This window comes from Eriocheir sinensis, unplaced genomic scaffold (genome assembly GCF_024679095.1).
Source record: "Eriocheir sinensis breed Jianghai 21 unplaced genomic scaffold, ASM2467909v1 Scaffold594, whole genome shotgun sequence".
Taxonomy (NCBI): domain Eukaryota; kingdom Metazoa; phylum Arthropoda; class Malacostraca; order Decapoda; family Varunidae; genus Eriocheir; species Eriocheir sinensis.
The window spans coordinates 212,556-232,630 of NW_026111936.1; the positions used below are offsets into that span (position 1 = coordinate 212,556).

General features: G+C 41.1%; 1 protein-coding gene across 3 annotated transcripts in view; it reads left to right on the top strand.

Annotated features, from left to right (window-relative positions):
• LOC126993265 (uncharacterized) overlaps positions 1 to 20,075 on the top strand; it is a 28,180-nt gene that overhangs the window by 345 nt on the left and 7,760 nt on the right. The window contains exons 2-11 of one of the 3 annotated variants that reach the window (XM_050852219.1): positions 1,863 to 1,944; positions 3,032 to 3,148; positions 4,015 to 4,116; positions 4,298 to 4,375; positions 6,690 to 6,875; positions 7,075 to 7,192; positions 7,578 to 7,702; positions 8,798 to 8,840; positions 11,892 to 12,043; positions 17,701 to 17,980. In XM_050852219.1, the coding sequence (XP_050708176.1) occupies positions 1,863 to 1,944; positions 3,032 to 3,148; positions 4,015 to 4,116; positions 4,298 to 4,375; positions 6,690 to 6,875; positions 7,075 to 7,192; positions 7,578 to 7,702; positions 8,798 to 8,840; positions 11,892 to 12,043; positions 17,701 to 17,980 (1,283 nt within the window). The remainder of the gene's footprint in view (positions 1 to 1,862; positions 1,945 to 3,031; positions 3,149 to 4,014; positions 4,117 to 4,297; positions 4,376 to 6,689; positions 6,876 to 7,074; positions 7,193 to 7,577; positions 7,703 to 8,797; positions 8,841 to 11,891; positions 12,044 to 17,700; positions 17,981 to 20,075) is intronic. The other 2 variants (XM_050852221.1, XM_050852220.1) reach the window with 2 other exon arrangements.

Sequence of the window (20,075 nt, forward strand, 5' to 3'; positions counted from 1 at the left end):
GGCTTTTTTTCTACACTTTTTGTTGCCCTTTAGCCGTTTCTGTTGTAAAAAAAAAAAAAATGGAACCTTCCCTATTACTAATGACCTTATATATGTTCCTTCCCTGTGACCTTATGTATAACTTTGGAACCTTCCCTATGACTTATGACCTTATGTTTCTTACCTGTGACTATATGTATACCTTCCCTGTGATCCTGTTCCGTTGACTGACTATCCATGGCCGTATGAACCTTCCCCGTGATGAACCTTTACTACTTAGGAACCTTGTGATCCTTTACTCCTTAGGAACCTTCCCTATGACTTATGACCTTATGTTCCTTCCCTGTGACCATATGTATACCTTCCCTATGATCGTGCTCCGTTGACCGATTGTTTGTCCATGTATGAACCTTTCCTCCTGATTCTGCTCATTCAGCTTGTGGTGTTCATGGGGAGAAAATGGGTTATTTAATTAGGTAATGTGCCTTGTCACGAGTCCGCTCCTAATTAAAGAACCCTTTTTCTCCCCATGAACACCACAAGCTGAGTGAGCAGAATTAGGAACTAGCAAAGGTTCATCATCGGGAAGGTTCATACGGTCATGGACAAACAACCAGTCAACAGAACACGATCATAGGGAAGGTATACATAACCCTCCTTATATGAACCTTCACATAATCCTTGGGAACCTTCCCAACTTGACCTTATGTATTTCATCTCGTGGCTTATTCGTTCGTCACCATGGCACATCTGAGGAATTTTGCTTCCTAGGTCCAGTTATTTTTTTATAGGTACACAGGCATACTAAATTTATTAATACAGACTGCCCTGTGACCGTATGAACCTTGCCTATGACCTTATGTATTTTAACTCGTGGATTGGTTTGTCACTATGCCATATCCGAAGAATAGGTTGCCCAGTTTCAGTTATTTCTATACAGCTAGACCTGCAAACCAAATTATAAATATTAGCTGATTTATAGTGAAACCTGCAACCAGCGAGATGGGAGAGCCACTCCTTAAAATATACCGTGAAATCTTATTACAAATGAGTTAATGAATGGCGTGTAGACTGTAGCGTAGCTCTTTATATAGTTGGAAAAATAAGGGAAAAATAGTCCAGTCTTACACAGGCCTTCACCAGATCAAACTTTCCACGTCCGTTGCTGATCCATATTGTCCGTTTACGTGTAATTCTGGCTTACCTACTTAGTTTCTTTGTGAATGTCGTTCAGATATATCTAATAGTTTGACACACAGCATACATAATATAGATGTAATTGAATTGATTCCTAGCACTATAATCTGGTACCTTAAAGCTTTACAAAGATTTCGGTAAGAATACAAAGTCAATTTACTGCATATTGGAACAAGATAAGAATAGGCCATTGAGAGGGGGAGACATGTCCCAAGCCATTATGCCATGTCCGCAAATCCCTCCTAAAAGATTTTCAGTGCCAGGTTACGTGACATCGACCATAGCACATGTAAGTCTTTTAGCAATTGTGGGTTTTTTTTTTTTTTTTTTTTTTTTTTTTCCCATACAGCACCATTGGAAAAGTTCCACATTTGTTTCACTGATGGGATGGACTGTGACTTTATTCCTCCCTATGGCACCATAGGAAAAGTTCCACATTTGTTTCACTGATGTGATGAACTGTGACTTTATTCCTCCCTACAGCACCATAGGAAAAGTTCCACACTTGTTTCACTGATGGGATGGACTGTGACTTTATTCCTCCCTACAGCACCATAGGAAAAGTTCCACATTTGTTTCACTGATGGGATGGACGGTGACTATATTCCTCCCTACGGCACCATAGGAAAAGTTCCATAGTTCACTAATGGGATGAAATCAAGTTTTCATTTTTTCTATATCTTCAGTTACAGAATGGCCTTAGCCGCAGTAAGTGCTCAGGGAGACAGGAAGGAGGCAATGAAAATACTGGAGGAAAAATTAAACAAGGTTAGTATTTTCTCACTGTATAGTAGTAAGTATTAGAAAGAGCCTCCTCCTAGTCCAGTCCCCATTTGAAGATATGCTTTTTCTAGTAGTGTTGCTAATCATGCCAAACCAACTATTATAAAGCCCTGAGAACTGTATGTTACACATATGAAAGTACTTAAATGTGCTGTGAATCATAATGCATGTTCTTGATTCCCCTGACAGAAGAGTATCACCTCATATCAGTGTCATTGTTGCTAGCCATAGGATGATCTTTTTCAGACTCAAGACAGAGGAACTACCACTTTACATGTAAACTAGGTTCTCAAATTCAATACTAAAATATGGGAACATCTGGAACATTTGATTGAAATTTATTGTAATGACCAAACAAGCAGGAGAATGTGGAGAGAAGCTGGCTGATCCAGGAATGGATTACAGAATCTAGTCTGTGCTCTAACCTCACTTCTGTTGGTCTTGAGGTTTGAGCCTGAGCTCATGCTCACTCACTCTCTACTCCAATCTTTCCTTATTGTTTACAATTCAATTGACATAAACTAGTTTATAAGGAGTGAGTCCATCAAGAAATTTTTTCAGTACAGCTACAGCGGAGTCTCCTGCTTGTTTGGTCATGACATTATAATTTCTACCAGATGTTCCAGGAACAAAAATTGAAAAGGTCCAGTAAGGTGGTGCACCAAGTTTCATAGCATCTTGTGTTGCGAATCAAGTTTTGTGCATAAAACTAAAGAGACGAGAAGTTAAAAAAATATAGACGAAGTGTCAAAAAATGTAACTGTGTGTGTGTGCTTGTGTATTAACCTATTTGTATTTCCCTATTTGTAGTCTACAGGGCCAGAGCTAAGCTCTAATAGTCCTGTCTCCATATCTATATTCATCCAGCCTTTCCTTCTTTTGATGGACACTGCTCGCCTCCACCACCTCTTCCTGCAAGCTGTTCCATGTGTTAATGCTTCTATGTGGCCAGTATATTCAAGATGAGTCATTCGACAACAGATTCCATGGTATTGGTTTGAATGAAAAGATCTGTGGAATTTTTTATTTGTATGATGATTAATGCAGAGTTCTTTTTGTATTGCTTCAATAGGCTAAAGGTGAGCTGCTAAAACTGTCGAATTCTTATGACACTGCCCTTGATGATATCCAGAACCACTACATGAACGCCTCTTCAACCCTGACGTCAATAAAAGAGGCAGCGGAAAAGGTGGGCTTGCTTGTTTTGCACTTTCATGAATATAGTTGGTTGCACATTGTGTGTGTTCCTTGTGTTTCTATGCTGTACCGTAGTGTGTAGTGATTTTGCACTCTTTGTGTTCCTTCCATGTTCAAAAGGATGTGACTGCATTCCCACCTCAATACATATAAGGCAAATCATTGTTAATTCTTAAAGGATGGGTGACGTACTGGAACGTCATGAGAGTGGTGAGTTAGGCGTCTGGGTGACACAATGGTACGTCATGGAGATTTCGGAGTGATTTTGAGCTCTTAGACAATCTGTGATTGTCTGGGTCTATAATACATCAAATGGGAGCACAGTGCTCCCTCATTATTATATTATTGACGGGGTTTGGTTCCTGAAATAATGGTCAATACCTAAAACCATCAATATTGATTTATTTCAAGCCATGTAACCTGTTTATTTTACTTCTTTTCCACCAACCACTTATATATTCTGAGCAGCTTACTTGAAATATTTCTTAGATAAATAAGTTTGAAAAAAAAAAAAAGGTTGATGCGTGGTTTCATCTGGCTATGGCGTCCGTGATGGTACCCTGCCAACTAGCCCAGGCTCAACACGTAATGGCCGCCTCATCATCATCACTGTCACTCTCCACCCACACCTTGGCCTTTTAGCTTTCTTCTTCACCTGGAAAATCGCAAGGGTGCTTAGGAGCCATGCCGATGAGTGGGACAGAGGACGATAACGTGGCTGTAACCGTGAACGTTGTCGGAACGACAGACACACGTGTACTGATGCTAGCTTGTTGGGACAGCGGGAACATGCCACGTGCAGCCAGTAGAAAAAAATAGTTTAATGATAACATTATTCTCTACCTATGCCCTGTGCAGGCTTTGGATGCCTACATGCTGGAGTTCCAAAGGAGACTAAGGGATCAGCTGGAAAAGATGGAAGAGCTTAAAAAGGCACTCTCACCTGTTCCAAATAACAAGGTAAGTGAAAAAGTTTACCATGTTAAGGAGAACTTACTCATATACCTAATGTTATATTACAATGATACAAGCATTGTGGAGCCTTTTGTGATGCATGATGGTAGGCCATTAATCACTCGGATGCAATCAAGTGCTCAAGGAAATCATAATGTTGAAATGTAATGAAATTATTCTGTTTCAGATGATCTCTGATTCCTACAGTGAGAACGCCATGACCAACATCAGAAATGACAACAGTGTGCACTCCAGTGTCATGGAGGTGGAGTATTGTAGCCATCTTCAGTTTGTTGCTCTTTTTGCATGCACAGGAACTACTTTTCAAAATTATTATAAATTTTTTATAGTAAAGGAAGCTACTCAAGGGCAAAAGAGTAAATAAAACAAAAAACAACAACTGTTAATCACTGCTGCTATAGAAGGAAGTAGAGAAAAGTGGCCAAAAGAGGTGTTTCAGGTGGAAAGGCATCTTGATATTCCCCTCTTGAAAGAGGTCAAATCATAGGCAGGAGGAAATACAGATGAAGGAAGGCTTTTCCAGAGTTACCAGTGAAAGTGAGTCCAATATAAGTCCTTGAGAAAAAAAACAGGCAAATTTTAAGGAAATCTCCATATTTAGGCTCAAAGGGCATACACAGCTGATGAATAATTTTCTCTTGGTTTTGACCAATTTTCATAGTTTTTCACCCGGCCAACCTCCTTGGGGGACTTTGGGTTCAACTTTTTATTATTTGTTTTTATTTATTTATTTAATTTTTTACATCCCCGCCTATAGTCCTGGTAGGCTTTCTTCAGGGGCCAAATGGTCGGGCCAAGCCCGTCATGGCACAGGCAATTTTTATAGTGGCGCCAGTTATGCTTGGCTCATGCTGCCCCTCGGAACTCATTCTTGATTCACCTGGATGGTTTCTTCTAGAGTCCGGGTTGATGAGTGGTCTTCTGGACAGCATGTGGGTAGTCTTAGGCCACTCGGCGGTGACTGAAAAATCCCAGGTGGTAGCGTGGGGATTTGAACCGACGTTGTCCATGGCATGGTGAATGCGTTGCCTGCACGCTAACCACTCAGCCACCGCCTAACTGTTCATCTTGTTTGAGTAGAGACCTTATTGGAAATTCCTCAGAACATTTGCAATAATTGACACAATGTAGTACTCCTAGATTATATTAGCAGTTATTACTTGTGTTATTAGTATACACCTAAAGCAATTTGGCTATAGGCAAAATATACTCCATGCCAAAGCTGGGCGTTATCGCAATAAGTAATCACGATACTTTATCGCTGATAAAGTCGGTTTATTGGCCATCCGCTACTTATTTATGTTTATATCGCTATCTTCGTTACTTTTGTAACCAAACTAGCGATAATTGCTACTTTTTCCGCCTCTGAAAAAAAAACGTTGTCTCCTCCCTACTGCGCACGCGTGGCCCAGGCGCCCAGTGTTGTATGAAATATCTTCGGTGAAGAGATTTGATACTTAGATCAACATTAAAACACTAGGTTATTTATTTTTTATGTTAGACTCAAAAATCACTATATCAAAGAGAAAAATCATCTTTCTTTGCCCCCTAAATTATTATTCACTGCCTGAAATTTGTGATCTCATCGTAAAGAGCGCAAACAGAGACCAGCGGCTTGTGTTATCAATCACGTGGCGGCGTGGTGCGTGGCCTCTCAGCTATGTCTCGAGTGACAGAGTGAGTGCCAGTGTTCCGGTTCTCAGTGCTTCAGTGCTTCTTTACTGAAGTGACTGGTAAAGTGTTAATGGTGATAAGTAAGAATAACTGAATAAGTAGTGATGGCGGCCGTGTCGCCATGCTCATACCAGTAAGCGTAGACCTGTACAGTCTCACAAAGCTTTTCGACACATTAAGAGTTGTTGGAAGGCTGAATCAGACATACAGTACCACCATCCTCGCTGTTTCTAAAACAACACTGTACATATAAATACAACTCGTACAGAGTGTCGTTCTAGAAACAGCAAGGATGGTGGTAATGGTACTGTATATCTGATTCAGCCTACAAGCAACTCTTAATTACTGTTAAAAAGCTTTGTGAGACTGTACAGGTCTACGCTTGCTGGTCTGAGCATGCGCAGTGCTTGAGAGACCAATGTTTGTAAACAAAAGCGCCAGCTTTTGACGGTGGGGACGCCAAATAACACAACACCGGTTCAGGCGTTTCTACTATTACCATCCATATGTACGTGTCAACGCGTGGTTTTCAGGTTTTGTAAGTTTTCTAAAATACAGATTATGAAAATTTGAATTCATATATGTTTTTTATTTTAAATATCAATATTGTATCGTTTTCGCCTATCGGACTTACCGCTAGCTAGTATCGGAATTGTGGATTTGTATCGGGTATCGGTTATTGCTTATCGCCTATATTTGTTTCTCCAGTTAATGAATATCGGTTATCACCGATAAGGTTTTCCATTATCAGTTATCGGGTATCGGGAATAAGGTTTTCTGTTATCGTGCCCAGCTACGCTCCATGCCCCATTCCAGTGATAGTCTGTCCTTTGTAAGAAAAATTAATAAGTTAATAAGTACTTCTTTATCATTGTGGTTTGCAGATTCATGTGGAAACTGTCCCAAGCATCAGATTTTTGGGCAATGAAGCATTCCTCTTCCGGGTAGTCAACAACAAGTCCCTTCCATACTTTGGCTGCATCACCATAGACAACAAAGTATCAGCCAGTGACTTGCACCTTCACCGGGACATTGATTCAGAAACTCAAGAGTACACATTTCGTATTGGTGTGAGTGTTTATTTTAGCCCCCCAAGTACATGTTACTTTGATTTTCATGTACTAAATGGTAGTGTTCTCATTCCACCAGGTGGTATTCTTCTATTGTAAGCCTTGACTATTGCATGAGAAAGTTGTGGGGTGATGATGAAAAGTTATCTCAGCCACCGGAATGTGTATTGACAGTATCTTTGTTTTGTCCATGTCTCAGGTGCCCAAAGAAGCTTCAGATTGTAAAGACCTTAAATCCAGAATCAAGTTTGAGGTTTTTCAAAAGGACACAGGAACCTCAATATTTCTTTCTCCAGTATGGGTCACTGATCATTATGGTAAGTTTCTATTATTTTGTTCAGGGCTACTTTTGCAATGCTTTATGAGATGCTCATGGGAGTTTAGAATACATACCTCTGTATTTCCCTGCTTCATATGAATGTAGGCCCTACAATACTGGATGCTTAGTTTATCCCAAAATACTCATCGTAATGGTCACATGGCATTCTTTATTCCTTACCTTGCCTTTGTAGGAAATTAGGTCACTAATAATAATGATAGTCAGGGTTATGATATGTTTTGTTCTCCTGCTTCACCTGAGCCTTGTCCCGCCGACTCTACCTATTCCTACCTCGATAATAAGACACATGAACGCACGCATGCACACACACACACACACACACACACACACGTGGTTTCTCAGACAACTTTGTATCTTTTCAGAGGTAAAGTTTGGCTTCACGAAAAAGACACCTTTTTCAGTTGGTGTGTACCTCTTAGATCAGCATATTTCTGGCAGCCCTGCAAATATTGATCCTGAAAAGGACTTACTTGACAAAGAAACTTCTGTAAGTATTGTTCTGTTCATCAATTTTCTTTCCATAGTGACTTTGCCATTATTTGAAAAGAGGATTTTCTTTGACTTGACCACTTGGGTATGTTAATCTTCCAGTGCTGCACCAAGTTGCTAAGAAAGTTTTCTATTAACCCTCTCGCGCACGATGACGCATTTAGCGTCATCAAAGGGTAGAAGGTCCTGGCGCATGATGATGCGAAACGCGTCAGAAAAGTAAATAAAATTGATTAAAAATTAAGTGTCGGTGAGTGTGTCAAATTTGGGAGCGTCATTTGTTGGGATAAGTTTCTTAATGGTAACATATGGCACCCTTTCTTAGGAGCGTAGATGAGAAGCTTTGAGCGATGTTTAGTTGTTAGCCTACTCTGACAGGAGAGGAAAAAAATAGAGTTTTCTCAGTGTAACTCATGAACTAATAGGTGTATGAGGATTCTAAGGATACAATAAGAATCCTCACTTAATTCCGCTTTGAAACATATATTCGGCTAAGAAAGTTGGCCCACAAAATTTTGACCTAGTGAGTGGGGAAGAGTTGGTATTTAGGATTTATTGTCTACAATACTATACGGAGACTTGAAACAAGTTTGTATTGTTTATATATATATTTTCCTCTATTTTTATTTGTGTGTGTTTTAGTACAAGTCTTTATGAAACCATTGATACCAAATTTATTGGGGTACGATATATCTGTGAGGGTAAAATACGTCCGGGAATGTCGAGTATCGCGGTGGCAAAAAAAGGCCGGTCAGGCCTGAGAAATGCATGATGAGTGGAACAGAAACTTATTGGAAACTTACGGTGTGCGAGAGGGTTAAGTTAAACTACTTGAAGAGAACAAATTATAATGAGGCTTGAGTTGAGTTTTCCATAAATATCAAAGTTTACGTCCCCATCAACAGCAGCTCGAGTTGAGTTTTCCATAAATATCAAAGTTTACGTCCCCATCAACAGGACAGTTCTGCTTGGCACTCATGCAACTGGCTCTGAGAGTTTGATGACCTCCCTGTTTTGATGTCACTGCCAAGTTTTATAAAGTTTGATATAATAATGGAAATTCATGTTGGTAACTTAGTTTGTTGAATTTCAGGATAATCAAGTCATGGAAGTGGTGAAAACATCTACGAAGAGAGGTAAGTATTAAACACTCTCTCTCTCTCTCTCTCTCTCTCTCTCTCTCTCTCTCTCTCTCTCTCGTTAGTTTCTTTATACACCGTGTCTCTGAAATCGTGTCTTCGAAAATCCGTATAAAATTAGGGCCCCCCTAGAAACACTCCTGCGGAATCCGAGTGTTGCCTGGCTCAGCTGTTACCCACGGGCCCAAGTTGCCAGTTATGCATTTTCTGCTGCAGTCGCAGTGTAGTGTTACCACGATAGTGGTGTCGAAGGGGGCGCATATTTAAATATGCATCCCTTAACTATATAATATGGAGGCGTAATGTCGTATTTTAGAGGCGCGGAGTTAATCTCCACAATTACTGTTTCGTATCTTGAAAATTTCAAGTATGAATTAGAGAGCAATAGAAACTGTGGTAGAGAGTAAGAGAGAGTGTGAGTGTATGACATGGCTCGCTCGCTGACAATAAGGAAGGCAGCGCTGCCAGGATGGCTCCGTTGCCCAGCGTGGGAACACTATAGCAGAAAATGCATAACTGGCAACTTTGGCCGGCGAGTAGAAGCTCAGCCAGGCGGGACCCGGATTCACGTGGTAAGCTCTCCCTACCGCAACTTAACTCATACCAAAATGTAACGTCTTCTAAATCTGAATTCTTTTGCAAGGTGAAGAGCTTTCTCGAACGCTTTGGGGTACATTCAGTAGGTGTTTTGGCTTGTCTCTTGAGTCCCATGTTCATGATATGTGGTAATGGAGAAGCGTAGCTGAGGTTGTGCACACACACAGACTTAGGGAAAGCGCATTGGTTTCAATCTGGCAAAAGTGTTCCTGATGTTGTGCACACACACGAACTGAGATGGATGTGCATGGGTGGCAGTCTGGTAGAACAGTGTTACCGCTCACGCCATGGCTATACTTGTTGCGACGAGCGGGAAATTTAAAAATCTTAATAAAAATATTCTATGACAATCCGTACAAAACCGAAACCGTACTATTGGAAACCGTACTATTTGAGGGACGACTGTACATGCAATACATATAAATCAGTCTGTCCTCCACCATGTCCTCCACAGTCTCTTCTCGCGCCCCCAAGGGGCTCCGCCTGTCAGCCACGCCGTCGACCAGCCGCCAGTCCTCAGTGGGCTCTTCACGCCTTCCGCTCCACACGACGCTCGGGACAGTCGACACCGGCTCCTGGCCTCCACCCTTGGGGCAAGGTGCCCTCGCCCGGCTGTGACTACCTCCCCACGCAGCCATGCTCGAAAACCTCCTGGGAGCAAAGGGCACCTCTCCGGTCACCCTCTCCAGCTCCCGTTCGAGGCCACCACAAGCCTTACTGGCCTGCGTCAAGTAGTCGAGGCCCCTTCTCGCCGCAGCCCCCGCACGAGCCATGGAGACCCTCAGGGCTCGCCTTCATCAACGCTGCCTTCATCTTCACCTTCGCCATCCGGCCCCGGAGGTCATGGCAGGGCGGGACGGCCGCCCCTAGGCTGCTGGTTGTCGTCAAGAAGGCCCCGAACTCTAAGGCCCTCGCTAGCGCGTCATCGGTCCTCGGCAGGGGGTGAGTCCTTGACAGTCACGTCCCTCAGCGCCCGGCAGTCCACACAGAAGCTCTGTGTGTCGTCCTTCTTCATATCCAGGACTACCGCTGAGGGCCACGGACTGTCTGTCCGCTCAATCACCCCCTACGCCGCCCGCTCGTTGACGGCGCTCTGAAGTTCCTCTCGCCTGGCCGGTGTGACATGTCGGGGCGGGCTCTTGGTGGGCGCACTATTCCCCGTGTTGATGTTGTGCGTCACCAACTCCGTGCGGCCTAGGTCCAAACCACCCCCGCTGATCGCTTCTGCGCACCGGGCCAGGGTGTGGCGCACCACGCCATGGCGTGAGTGGCAACACTGTTCTACCAAAACACCTGCTGATAGCACCCCAAAGCATTCGAGAAAGGTGTTCACCTTGCAGAATTCAGATTTAGGAGAGGTTATGTTTTGGGATGAGTTACGTTGTGGTAGGGAGAGCATACCACGTGAATGAGAGCAGTGTTGGCTGTATCTATCTTAGTGTAAAAGAAATTCTTGCTGCAGTAACTGCCAGTGCTCCAAGAGTGCTGCAAGAGTGGAGATAAAGGCTGTCCTTTACTCTTTGTTCGTAAATTAACCCATTATAAACACATAAATAGGCATTTTCTTACCTTAAACAAAAATTTGGTGGGCAGGAGTGGGCACTCCTACGAAATCCGGGGGTCCCGCCTGACTCAACTTCTACTCGCCGGCCTAAGTTGCCAGTTTTGCATATTCTGCTGTATTGTTACCACTGAGCAAGCGAGCCACCCTGGCAGTGCTCCCTTCCACATTGTCAGCGAGCGAGCCATGTCATACACTCACACTCTCTCTTACTCTCTACCACAGTTTCTATTGCTTTCTAAATCATACTTGAAATCAGATACGAAATGGTAATTGTGGAGATTGACTCTGCGTCTCCAAAATACGACATTACGCCTCCATATTATATAGTTAAGGGATGCACATTGAAACTACTCTAACCGAACTTTAAATAACCTGATCTCTAACAGGGGGCTTTGCCCCCCTCAACCCCCCTAGCATGATAACACTGCACTGTGACTGGAGCAGAAAATGCATAACTGTCAACTTGAGCTCGTGGGTAACAGCTGAGCCAGGTGGGACTCGGATTCCGTAGGAGTGCACTGGAGTGTTTTTAAGGGGAGCACTAATTTTATACGAATTTTCGAATAGTACAGGGGGCCTGGGTCCCTAACCCCCGCACTATTTGAGGGACGACTGTATATGTGATCCCTGTACGGGTGGGGTGTGTGGTAGTGCACTTATATATACGATTGCCGTAATCTAAGGGTTAAGCATATCATCACATGCAAATTATTGACTAATGAATGCTTCTGTCCATAAAAATATGGTAATAAAAATGCTGCAATATTGCCTCTGTCTTCTAATGATATTTATAAAATACTTATCTGGATTTGTTAACTGCCTGCCTCCACCCCAACCATGGCCAATAAATTAAGTCCCATAGACTGTAATTCTGTTCTTACTTTCAGGGATTGGAACAGAAGACCCAGTCGTTGAAGCAGCCCTCGGAGAGATAAACAAAAACAGCTATTCCAACAATGGCATAATTGCTGAGGGTGTCTTCAAGATCTCAAAGAAGACAAAAATACCATCTAACCCTCCCAGTAATAACTTCCTGAAGGTAATGTGCTATTTATTTAGCTGTAAACCTCATAATCCATAAAAAAAATTATGCCACCCCTAAGAAGCACAAAATATATATATAAAAAAAGAGAAAAGCTAAGAATATTAATACTGTGTTAAGAATTTTATATATTTTTTTCCAATATCTGAGAATTTTACATTTTCAGACAAAAAGTGCTAGGCCCTCCGTCATCTATGACTAATTTTATAACAAAATACACTAAAATAAAGAATGACTGATTTTCCCTTCTCTTATCTTGTGGGCTGTGTTTTCACATTACCAATTACCAGTTATTTGTAAGATTTCCTTTTCACCTAGACTATATCATGTGCAAATCTCAGGTTAAGATATTCACTATATTGAATCATATGTTATCCCATTAAGACTTACAACACTTTTTATTGAAATTTTCTCAGTTTATTGAATCACATGTTATCCCACTAAGACTGTAAAATACTTCTAAGCCTTACAACACTTAATTTATTTCTTTTTTTCTTTATTGAGTTTAATGGCTGCTGTGATGTCTGTACTTATTTGTTCCAACACTTTTCTGTGCAGATCATCTGCACCAGGGTTTCCCAACCTTTTTAAGGCCATAGCCTCCTCCAACCCAGTTTGATTTCTCATGCCTCTCAGAGTTACTGTATCTTGGGAAGTAGATAATTATACAGAAAACCCTTATTCTCTATGGACCTTGATATGACAAATTTCGGCTTTAGTAAACTTTTTTGGTTAGTTCAGTACAGTAAACCCTCGGTACAGCGGGGGGGACTTAGTCTGTTAATGCCAAAAGTCCCTTAGAAGGGGCATAAATTTCAAAATACGTATAATAATACTGACAAACCAAGTAAACGTAAATATATAGTTTTTTATTGTGTATGTTGTCTGCATGTTATTTGTATAGCTGCACAGCACACTTGGCAATGGACTGCGAGGCACTGAGGCTGGCAGGTTGTCAGTGGGGCCCCTGTTGGGTTACGATACGACTATCAGACATGTACTACACCAAGTCCCCAATTTAGAAGCAATGTCTGTTCCCCCAAATTTGCTCGTGGTAGAGTGGAAATATATTAATCCAAGCGAATTTTCCTATTTAATTCCATTATAGACATTGAGATGCACTCCCCAAAAGCTCACCCGTTTCAAAATCCAAGTCTCAGAATAATAGATGAGAATACCTGAACAACTTGAATCATACTAACATGTTGAATTTGGGAAGAAGCATCAACCAAAAAATTAATAATGTACGTACTTATATTTGATACCAGTGCTTCAAATTTTGTTGTGTTGTGTGTGTGTGTGTGTGTGTGTGTATAATTCACCACGGCCTTAATTTCAAGTTGGACTCGTAATCGCCAGCATGTACCCTCCCGACAGACAAGTGCTCATTTAGTTGATCTCTGGGTACTCCCAGGACCTCACACACCACACACCCCTTCCCCCTTGCTCAAGGGGGGACAGTAACCACTCCTGGTCAACTGAAAGAATCCGGCCTGAGCGGGCTCGAACCGCCGCCCTGTCAGACCATGAAGCCCGGCAGTGCAGCACTCTACCAGTTGTGCCATGAAGAGGTGTGTGTGTGTGTGTGTGTGTATTTACCTAGTTGTATTTACCTAGTTGTGAAATACAGGAAAAGAGCCGTACTAGGCTTGTGCTGTCCTGTCTCCATAACGCTTATTATCCAGTTTGGCTTTAAATTCATGAATCGTTTTTGCACACACAGTCTCCTTGTCAAGTCCGTCCCATGTTGTTATGCTTCTGTATGGAAAACTGTATTTCTTATGTCTCTCCTACAGTCGCTCCTCTTCAATTTCTTACCATTGCCTCCTGTCACACTTATGTCACGTTCCACTAGGTCTTCCCTGTCCAATTTCTCCAATCCCTCTTGTATCCTGTACAATGCTATCAGGTCCCCTCTCTCTCTTCTGCTCTCCAGTGTTATTAGTCCCAATTTCTCCAGTCTTAATCATAAGTATGTTCTCTCAGAGTTTCTGGTAATTTAGTCGCTTCTCTTTGTATTCTTTCCAACTTTCTAATTTCTTTCTTCAATCTAGGTGACCACACTAATGCTGCATATTCCAATCTTGGACGTAACATCGATGTTATTAGTTTCTTCACCATTTCTTCATCTAAATATGTAAATGCTTTTATGTTTCTATGAAGATTGTATGTTTCCCCAGTTATCTGGTCTATATGTTTTCCAAAGGATAACTTGTCTGTTATGATCACTCCCAGATCTTTTTCTTCATTTTTTTTCATGATTCTTTCATTGCTCAGAGAGTAGTTCCCCGATATTCATCTACTGCTCTTACCAAACTCCATCATGCTACACTTCTCTGTATTGAATGTCATTTCCCATTTGCATGACCATTCGCTTATTCTATCGAGATCTTGGCTCAGGGCTACACAATCATCTTCATTAGCCACCCTCCTCATTATTTTAGCATCATCAGCAAACATATTCATATAGCTTGTCACCCCTTCTGTCATGTCATTAATATAAGTTACAAACATAATTGGAGCCAGCACCGATCCTTGGGGGACTCCACTCGTCACTTCCATCCAGCTTGATTTATTATTCCTGATTACTGTTCTCATTTCTCTCTTCATCAAAAAGTCCACAATCCAATCCAATATTGAACCACCCAGACCTCCAACATGATTAAGTTTCCGTATTAATCGCTTGTGTGGTACTTTATCAAACGCCTTCTTTAAGTCCAGGTACACACAATCTGCCCAACCGTCTCTTTCCTGTATTAGTATATTAATTACTCTTGAATAGAAGCTGATCAGATTAGTTACACAAGACCGTCCTCCTCTGGATCCGAATTGGCTTTTTGTTAATATACTGTTTTCTTCTAAATACAGTACCCTCTCGATTTTCACGCTCGCTTCGTTCCGAAGGTATAGCACTAAACTCGAGGATCGCGAAACTCGAGGTATTGAAAACGCTCAAAAAGTGCTTATCTGCTCCGACCCGTGTTTTTTTTATTTTTTTTTATTTATTTTATTTATTTTATTTTATTTTTACATGTGGGCCGTAGCGCCAGTAGACTATCCATCTGGGCCTGATGGTCGGCCCCAAGCCCATCATGGTGCAGGCAACTGTTTATAGTGGCGCCATTATAATTGGTTCATGCTGCCCCCCGGAGTTCACTTTTTTTCCCTCCTTTACTCCCTTGTTATCGCAAAATACATACCTTGGAAAAAGGAATTCACCATGACCTAATCACGTGTTGGACTCGTAATCGATAGCAGGTACCCTCCTGACATGAGTGTGTGGGATCTGTGTGTGTGTGAGTGTGTGTGTGTGTGTGTAATTCACCACGGCCTGATCACGTGTTGGACTCGTAATCGATAGTAGGTACGCTCCTGACATGGGTGTGTGGGATCTGTGTGTGTGTGTGTGTGTATGTGTGAGTGTGAGTGTGTGTGTCAGTAGTAACACTCACAAACGCTTGGCTGTTTTCCATTACATATACGTCCTGGATTGATGCATAAGACTTTCTTGTGTAAATGCCTTCATTTGAATGGGAACCACAAGGAGGAAAATATTTCATCAGGTGGGCTGAAAAATACTACAGTAACTGAAGGATGGGAGGTCAAATAAAAGGAGGAGGGCGAGATGGCTAGCAGACACTATGGCAGTTACCGGGCGATTGGTTCAAAAACTATTCTCAGTCGGTCCCCCTGGATTTCTGACCCTCTGACCTTGTCTGTTTTATCCAAAATCCATTAAAAGCGGGTCTGTTGTACCGAGGGTTTACTGTATATGCGAGGAATTACCGAACAGGTTTGGTAAGTGCAGAACAAAGATTACTTTATGCAAAAAGTTTGGATCACTTTAATATAACGGATTTTCAGATATGATATCACCCTTTCCCTAATGTGTTCATTAAAGTGAGGGTTTTCTGTAGTTATGATTGTTGTTTGGTCTGAACTATGAATTTGAAACACTTATAGCGTCTTCCATTTAGCGTAACCCGTTTCTGGGTCGTGATCTGTAGAATGCCTTATAGAGTCCCGACAACCTAAGATTTGGACGCCATTATTGGCCCTGTTTTCACCGCGCTTTTCAAACGCTAGCACACGCTCTCGCGGCGAAAACAGGGCCAATAATGGTGTCCAAATCTTAGGTTGTCAGACTCTTATCTATCAAGGGACCCTACAGATCATGACCAAGAAACGGGTACGCTAAATGGAAGACACTATTACTCCAGTTATAAGTTAATGGACATGTGATTTTTTTTTATTTTTTTATTTATTTATTTATTTTTTTTTTTTAATAATATACAACAAGGAATCTATTTAGAAGCAGCATGTCATCTGTTATAAAGGAGTAATTTTCTGTATACCCATCATCTAACTTAGAATTTAAGGATTATTTACCCTTGAAAAGATCCAAGCAAATTTTCTATTCCTTGTGACAAAATTAATTATGAAGTAGCAATTCAAGCATAGGGTGATGATTCGGACAGTGGGATGGTCCAGCCATAGCACTTATTGTAAAGTGTATGGGAGTGAGTGCTGCGAGATTTTGTGTGAATGTGCAAAACTTTGTTGCCTTGGCCCACAAAGGGACAACCACGCCCTCAGAGCTGTTCTTTTCAATGCAAGTCCGAGTTTGTGTTTTTTTTCATCTCGTATGTAATATTTGCAGGGTGTATCGTAAACTCTCACTTCAAAAACATGGCAATTAGCAAAATGTAAATTATTCCGGTGACGCAGCGATGCACGGCGAAGGTATTGCCGCATAACACAATCACCCAGCTCTTGTGCTGGAAAAGGAGTGTGACCACACATTTGTTTTTTATAGTCGTGATGATTCGGACAGTTGATTTTTTCATGATTTTTATTAAATTTATATCAATTTAAACATTATAGGTGTTGCAATGGTTATAAAAAGGTTAATTTGGTTGATTTATATTCAGATATTATGCTTGTGAGAAAAGAAGGAAGACCTAATACCAAAATTTTTGAGATATTTCTTGTAGTTTTCCTTTTATTTTTTCCCCTATAAATATTGAAAGGATACTTTTGTCCTTATACAAATGTTTTGTAGTAGATATAATCTTGTTTATTAGCCAATCAAACCTAAGCTATATTAATATTATGGCGAGTACTATGAGTGTCCGTACCATCCCACCTCCCTGGCCGAACCATCACCATGGGTGGGGATGGTTCGGACGACTTAGAAACTTGTGTTTCATCACCTACATCTGAAAACTGGAAATAGCTACGAGTGTCATATTAGCAGCCTAAAGAGCCAAATGATGAAGGAACATTTTGAGATCAACACAATTACACTACTTCGTAAACTTTTTTTTCTAAAAATATTTTTCTAAAAAGTGGCCGAATCATCACCGCTCTTCCCTACCCATCAGACCTTTAAAATTTGTACCATGGCCCCTTGTTTTTCTGTTTGTCCTGTGGCCCCTGAAAATTTATCATGAAAAACCCTGATCTACACCATAATTTGACCATAATTTGATTGCCAGCTTTTAAGTAGTTGCAGGATTATTCATACATCTTTTAGCATGTTCATTTTCTTATTAAACCTTGTTTCTATTATGCTTTTGGTATAACATTTTGATAATTGTTTTGTATAGTGCTGGAAGCTTCAGACATCAGCATTCATTAAACCCATCTTTCAGCAGGATTCTCCACAGACAAAAGCTGCCACCAAGGTGGCGTCAGGTGCGTCATGCAGTTCCCAGACCACCCAGGGAAGACCAGGCACTCAGGAAGGAAAATCTGCTGGACCAACCAGTTTCTACCAGCAAATAGCCAACATTATGATGGAAAGAGAAGGTGCTAGACTGGCCAAAATGATGAAGGGAAAAGTAAATGAACCAGTCAGTAGTCTCAAGGTACAGCCAGAAACTGGTCCAGCCGAGATGGGCAAGGAAGAACAAGGTACTCATTTATTTGCAGGTAATAAGAAAATACCTTGTACTAGAGCAGTTCCTGATAACAAGGAAATGAATGGTTCTGGACCAGTTAAAAAGCTTGTTTCTGAACCCTGTCCTGGCCCAGTTTTTCAAGTTAACAAGGAGTGTGGGGCCAAAAAGGAGCAGTGCTCTTCTAGGCTCTGGAAGGAGCCAGTTCAAACTGCTGTTAATGAGTTTGAGCATCATGAAAACTCAAGTAAAGTGATTTGCTTTCCAAACAGATACATGCAGCACACTTACCATCCAGGTTTGTCCAAGGATTACAATACTTTTGTTAGTATAATGCTTGCTAGTAACATAAGGTAAAAATTAACTTGGCCTGAGGACTTTTTGAACCATTTTTTTGCTTCACATTAGCTTAGCCAAATTAAGAGAGATTCCCTGAGTTTTGATTGATGACCGTATTCCCATTTGACAATACGCCATGATGAGGGAGGAAATCATAATTAGATACAAAGCTCAGTATTATAATTAAGTACTTACCATTTCATGCAATTGACGCACCTAACATCACCACATGGGTACAAACTTGATAGAGGGATTGTTTTGTGTCAAGCAAGGGTAGTGGGCCTAAACAGTAGCCTATTTTTATTTATTTATTTATTTATTTGTTTTCAATATTCCCCATGAAACATTCTAGACTTAAATCAAAGTACATGCTTATTTTCATTCATACACACTTGGCAATATTTCTTTGGTTTCTGATTCACATAATTGAGTATAATTCTAGTGTAATAATCACTCACAATCTGTCGCCAGTAAAATTGAAAGGAAGAATGTTATGCCTCCATGAATTATACATAAATAGATAAATATGAAAGCTCACTAAAGTCAAAATAAGTGACATCACCTATTTTGCATAGTAAAAATATTCTTATTTAACCCAGTAGCTGCGGGGATCATGTTACATATATTAGTACCTTTTATCATGAAAATATCAAGCTGATCAGATGAAATGAGAAATTAGAAAATTATTTGTCGTTTGTCTGAAACTTTTGAATTAATTTTTCTCCGCATTTTTTTTTTACGGACAAATTTTTTTTTTTTAATTTTTTAATTTTGGGATAATTTTCCCATATATCGAAAGTATGCCACTTTTCAAAAAAACATCTTGGCACATTTTAGTACGATATGATCTTGTATGTCCTAAAGTTTCATGAAAATTGTGCAGAAAATAAAAGCAAAAAATAATTTTAAGTTCATTTTGTAGTAGTTTTGAGAAAAACGCGATCAAAGTTTTGCTAAAGTTCTTCGGCCCAGTGAAGGTACTATATTGTCAATGCCATTTTCATGTGAATTTTATGGAATCAGTAATCACATATCAGTAAGTGCATAAAAGTATCAGGCACCCGTCGCTGCTACAAGGTGCTGCCAGACACACGAAACCATCATGTGACTCATCATGAGGATTTTGAATGTAAAATGCAAATGCGAAGAACGTGCCTACACATGCATGTGCTGTTGCTGACTGCAAGTTTTATTCATGGAAGAAACTAGACAGATCACGTATGAATAGGCTGAAGGGCAGGCCAATACTTCCATCCCAGAAAACAGCCATGGAGATGAAAATCATGCGAAGCAGATGTAAAAGGAGGTTTGGGATAGAGTAACAAAAATTTCACACATCTGCTCCAAACAATTCAAGTAATGGCCCTTCCCTAGCACACCCAGACCCACAATACTTTGCCTACAATGATCAGGGAAGAGCACCTGTAGTGCGGCGACTATGCCTGATGAACGAGTCTCCCATAACCCACTTAGCCAGTGGGGTACCTCTTTGGCTGACTCGGTAAGGAGTGGCTTTCCCGTCACATTGGTCGCGGGTTCAATCCCAGGCAGCCAGCAAATACCCTCCCCTGGTCTTGATTAATTTCTCGTGTGTTGTTTCGATACACGCAGAGGTCGTGTTGGAAAATAATAGAAAAAGAGAAAATAAGCTCCCGGGGCATGACAGTAGTGGCATAGCGGTGGGCATCCTATCCTGTGGGTCTGTTGAGTTTCCCCGAAGGGGTAACAGGTAGGATGGCCCATGCTCTCCGAGGGTAATAGAAAATGGGAGAGTTGAGGTATGTCTCTAC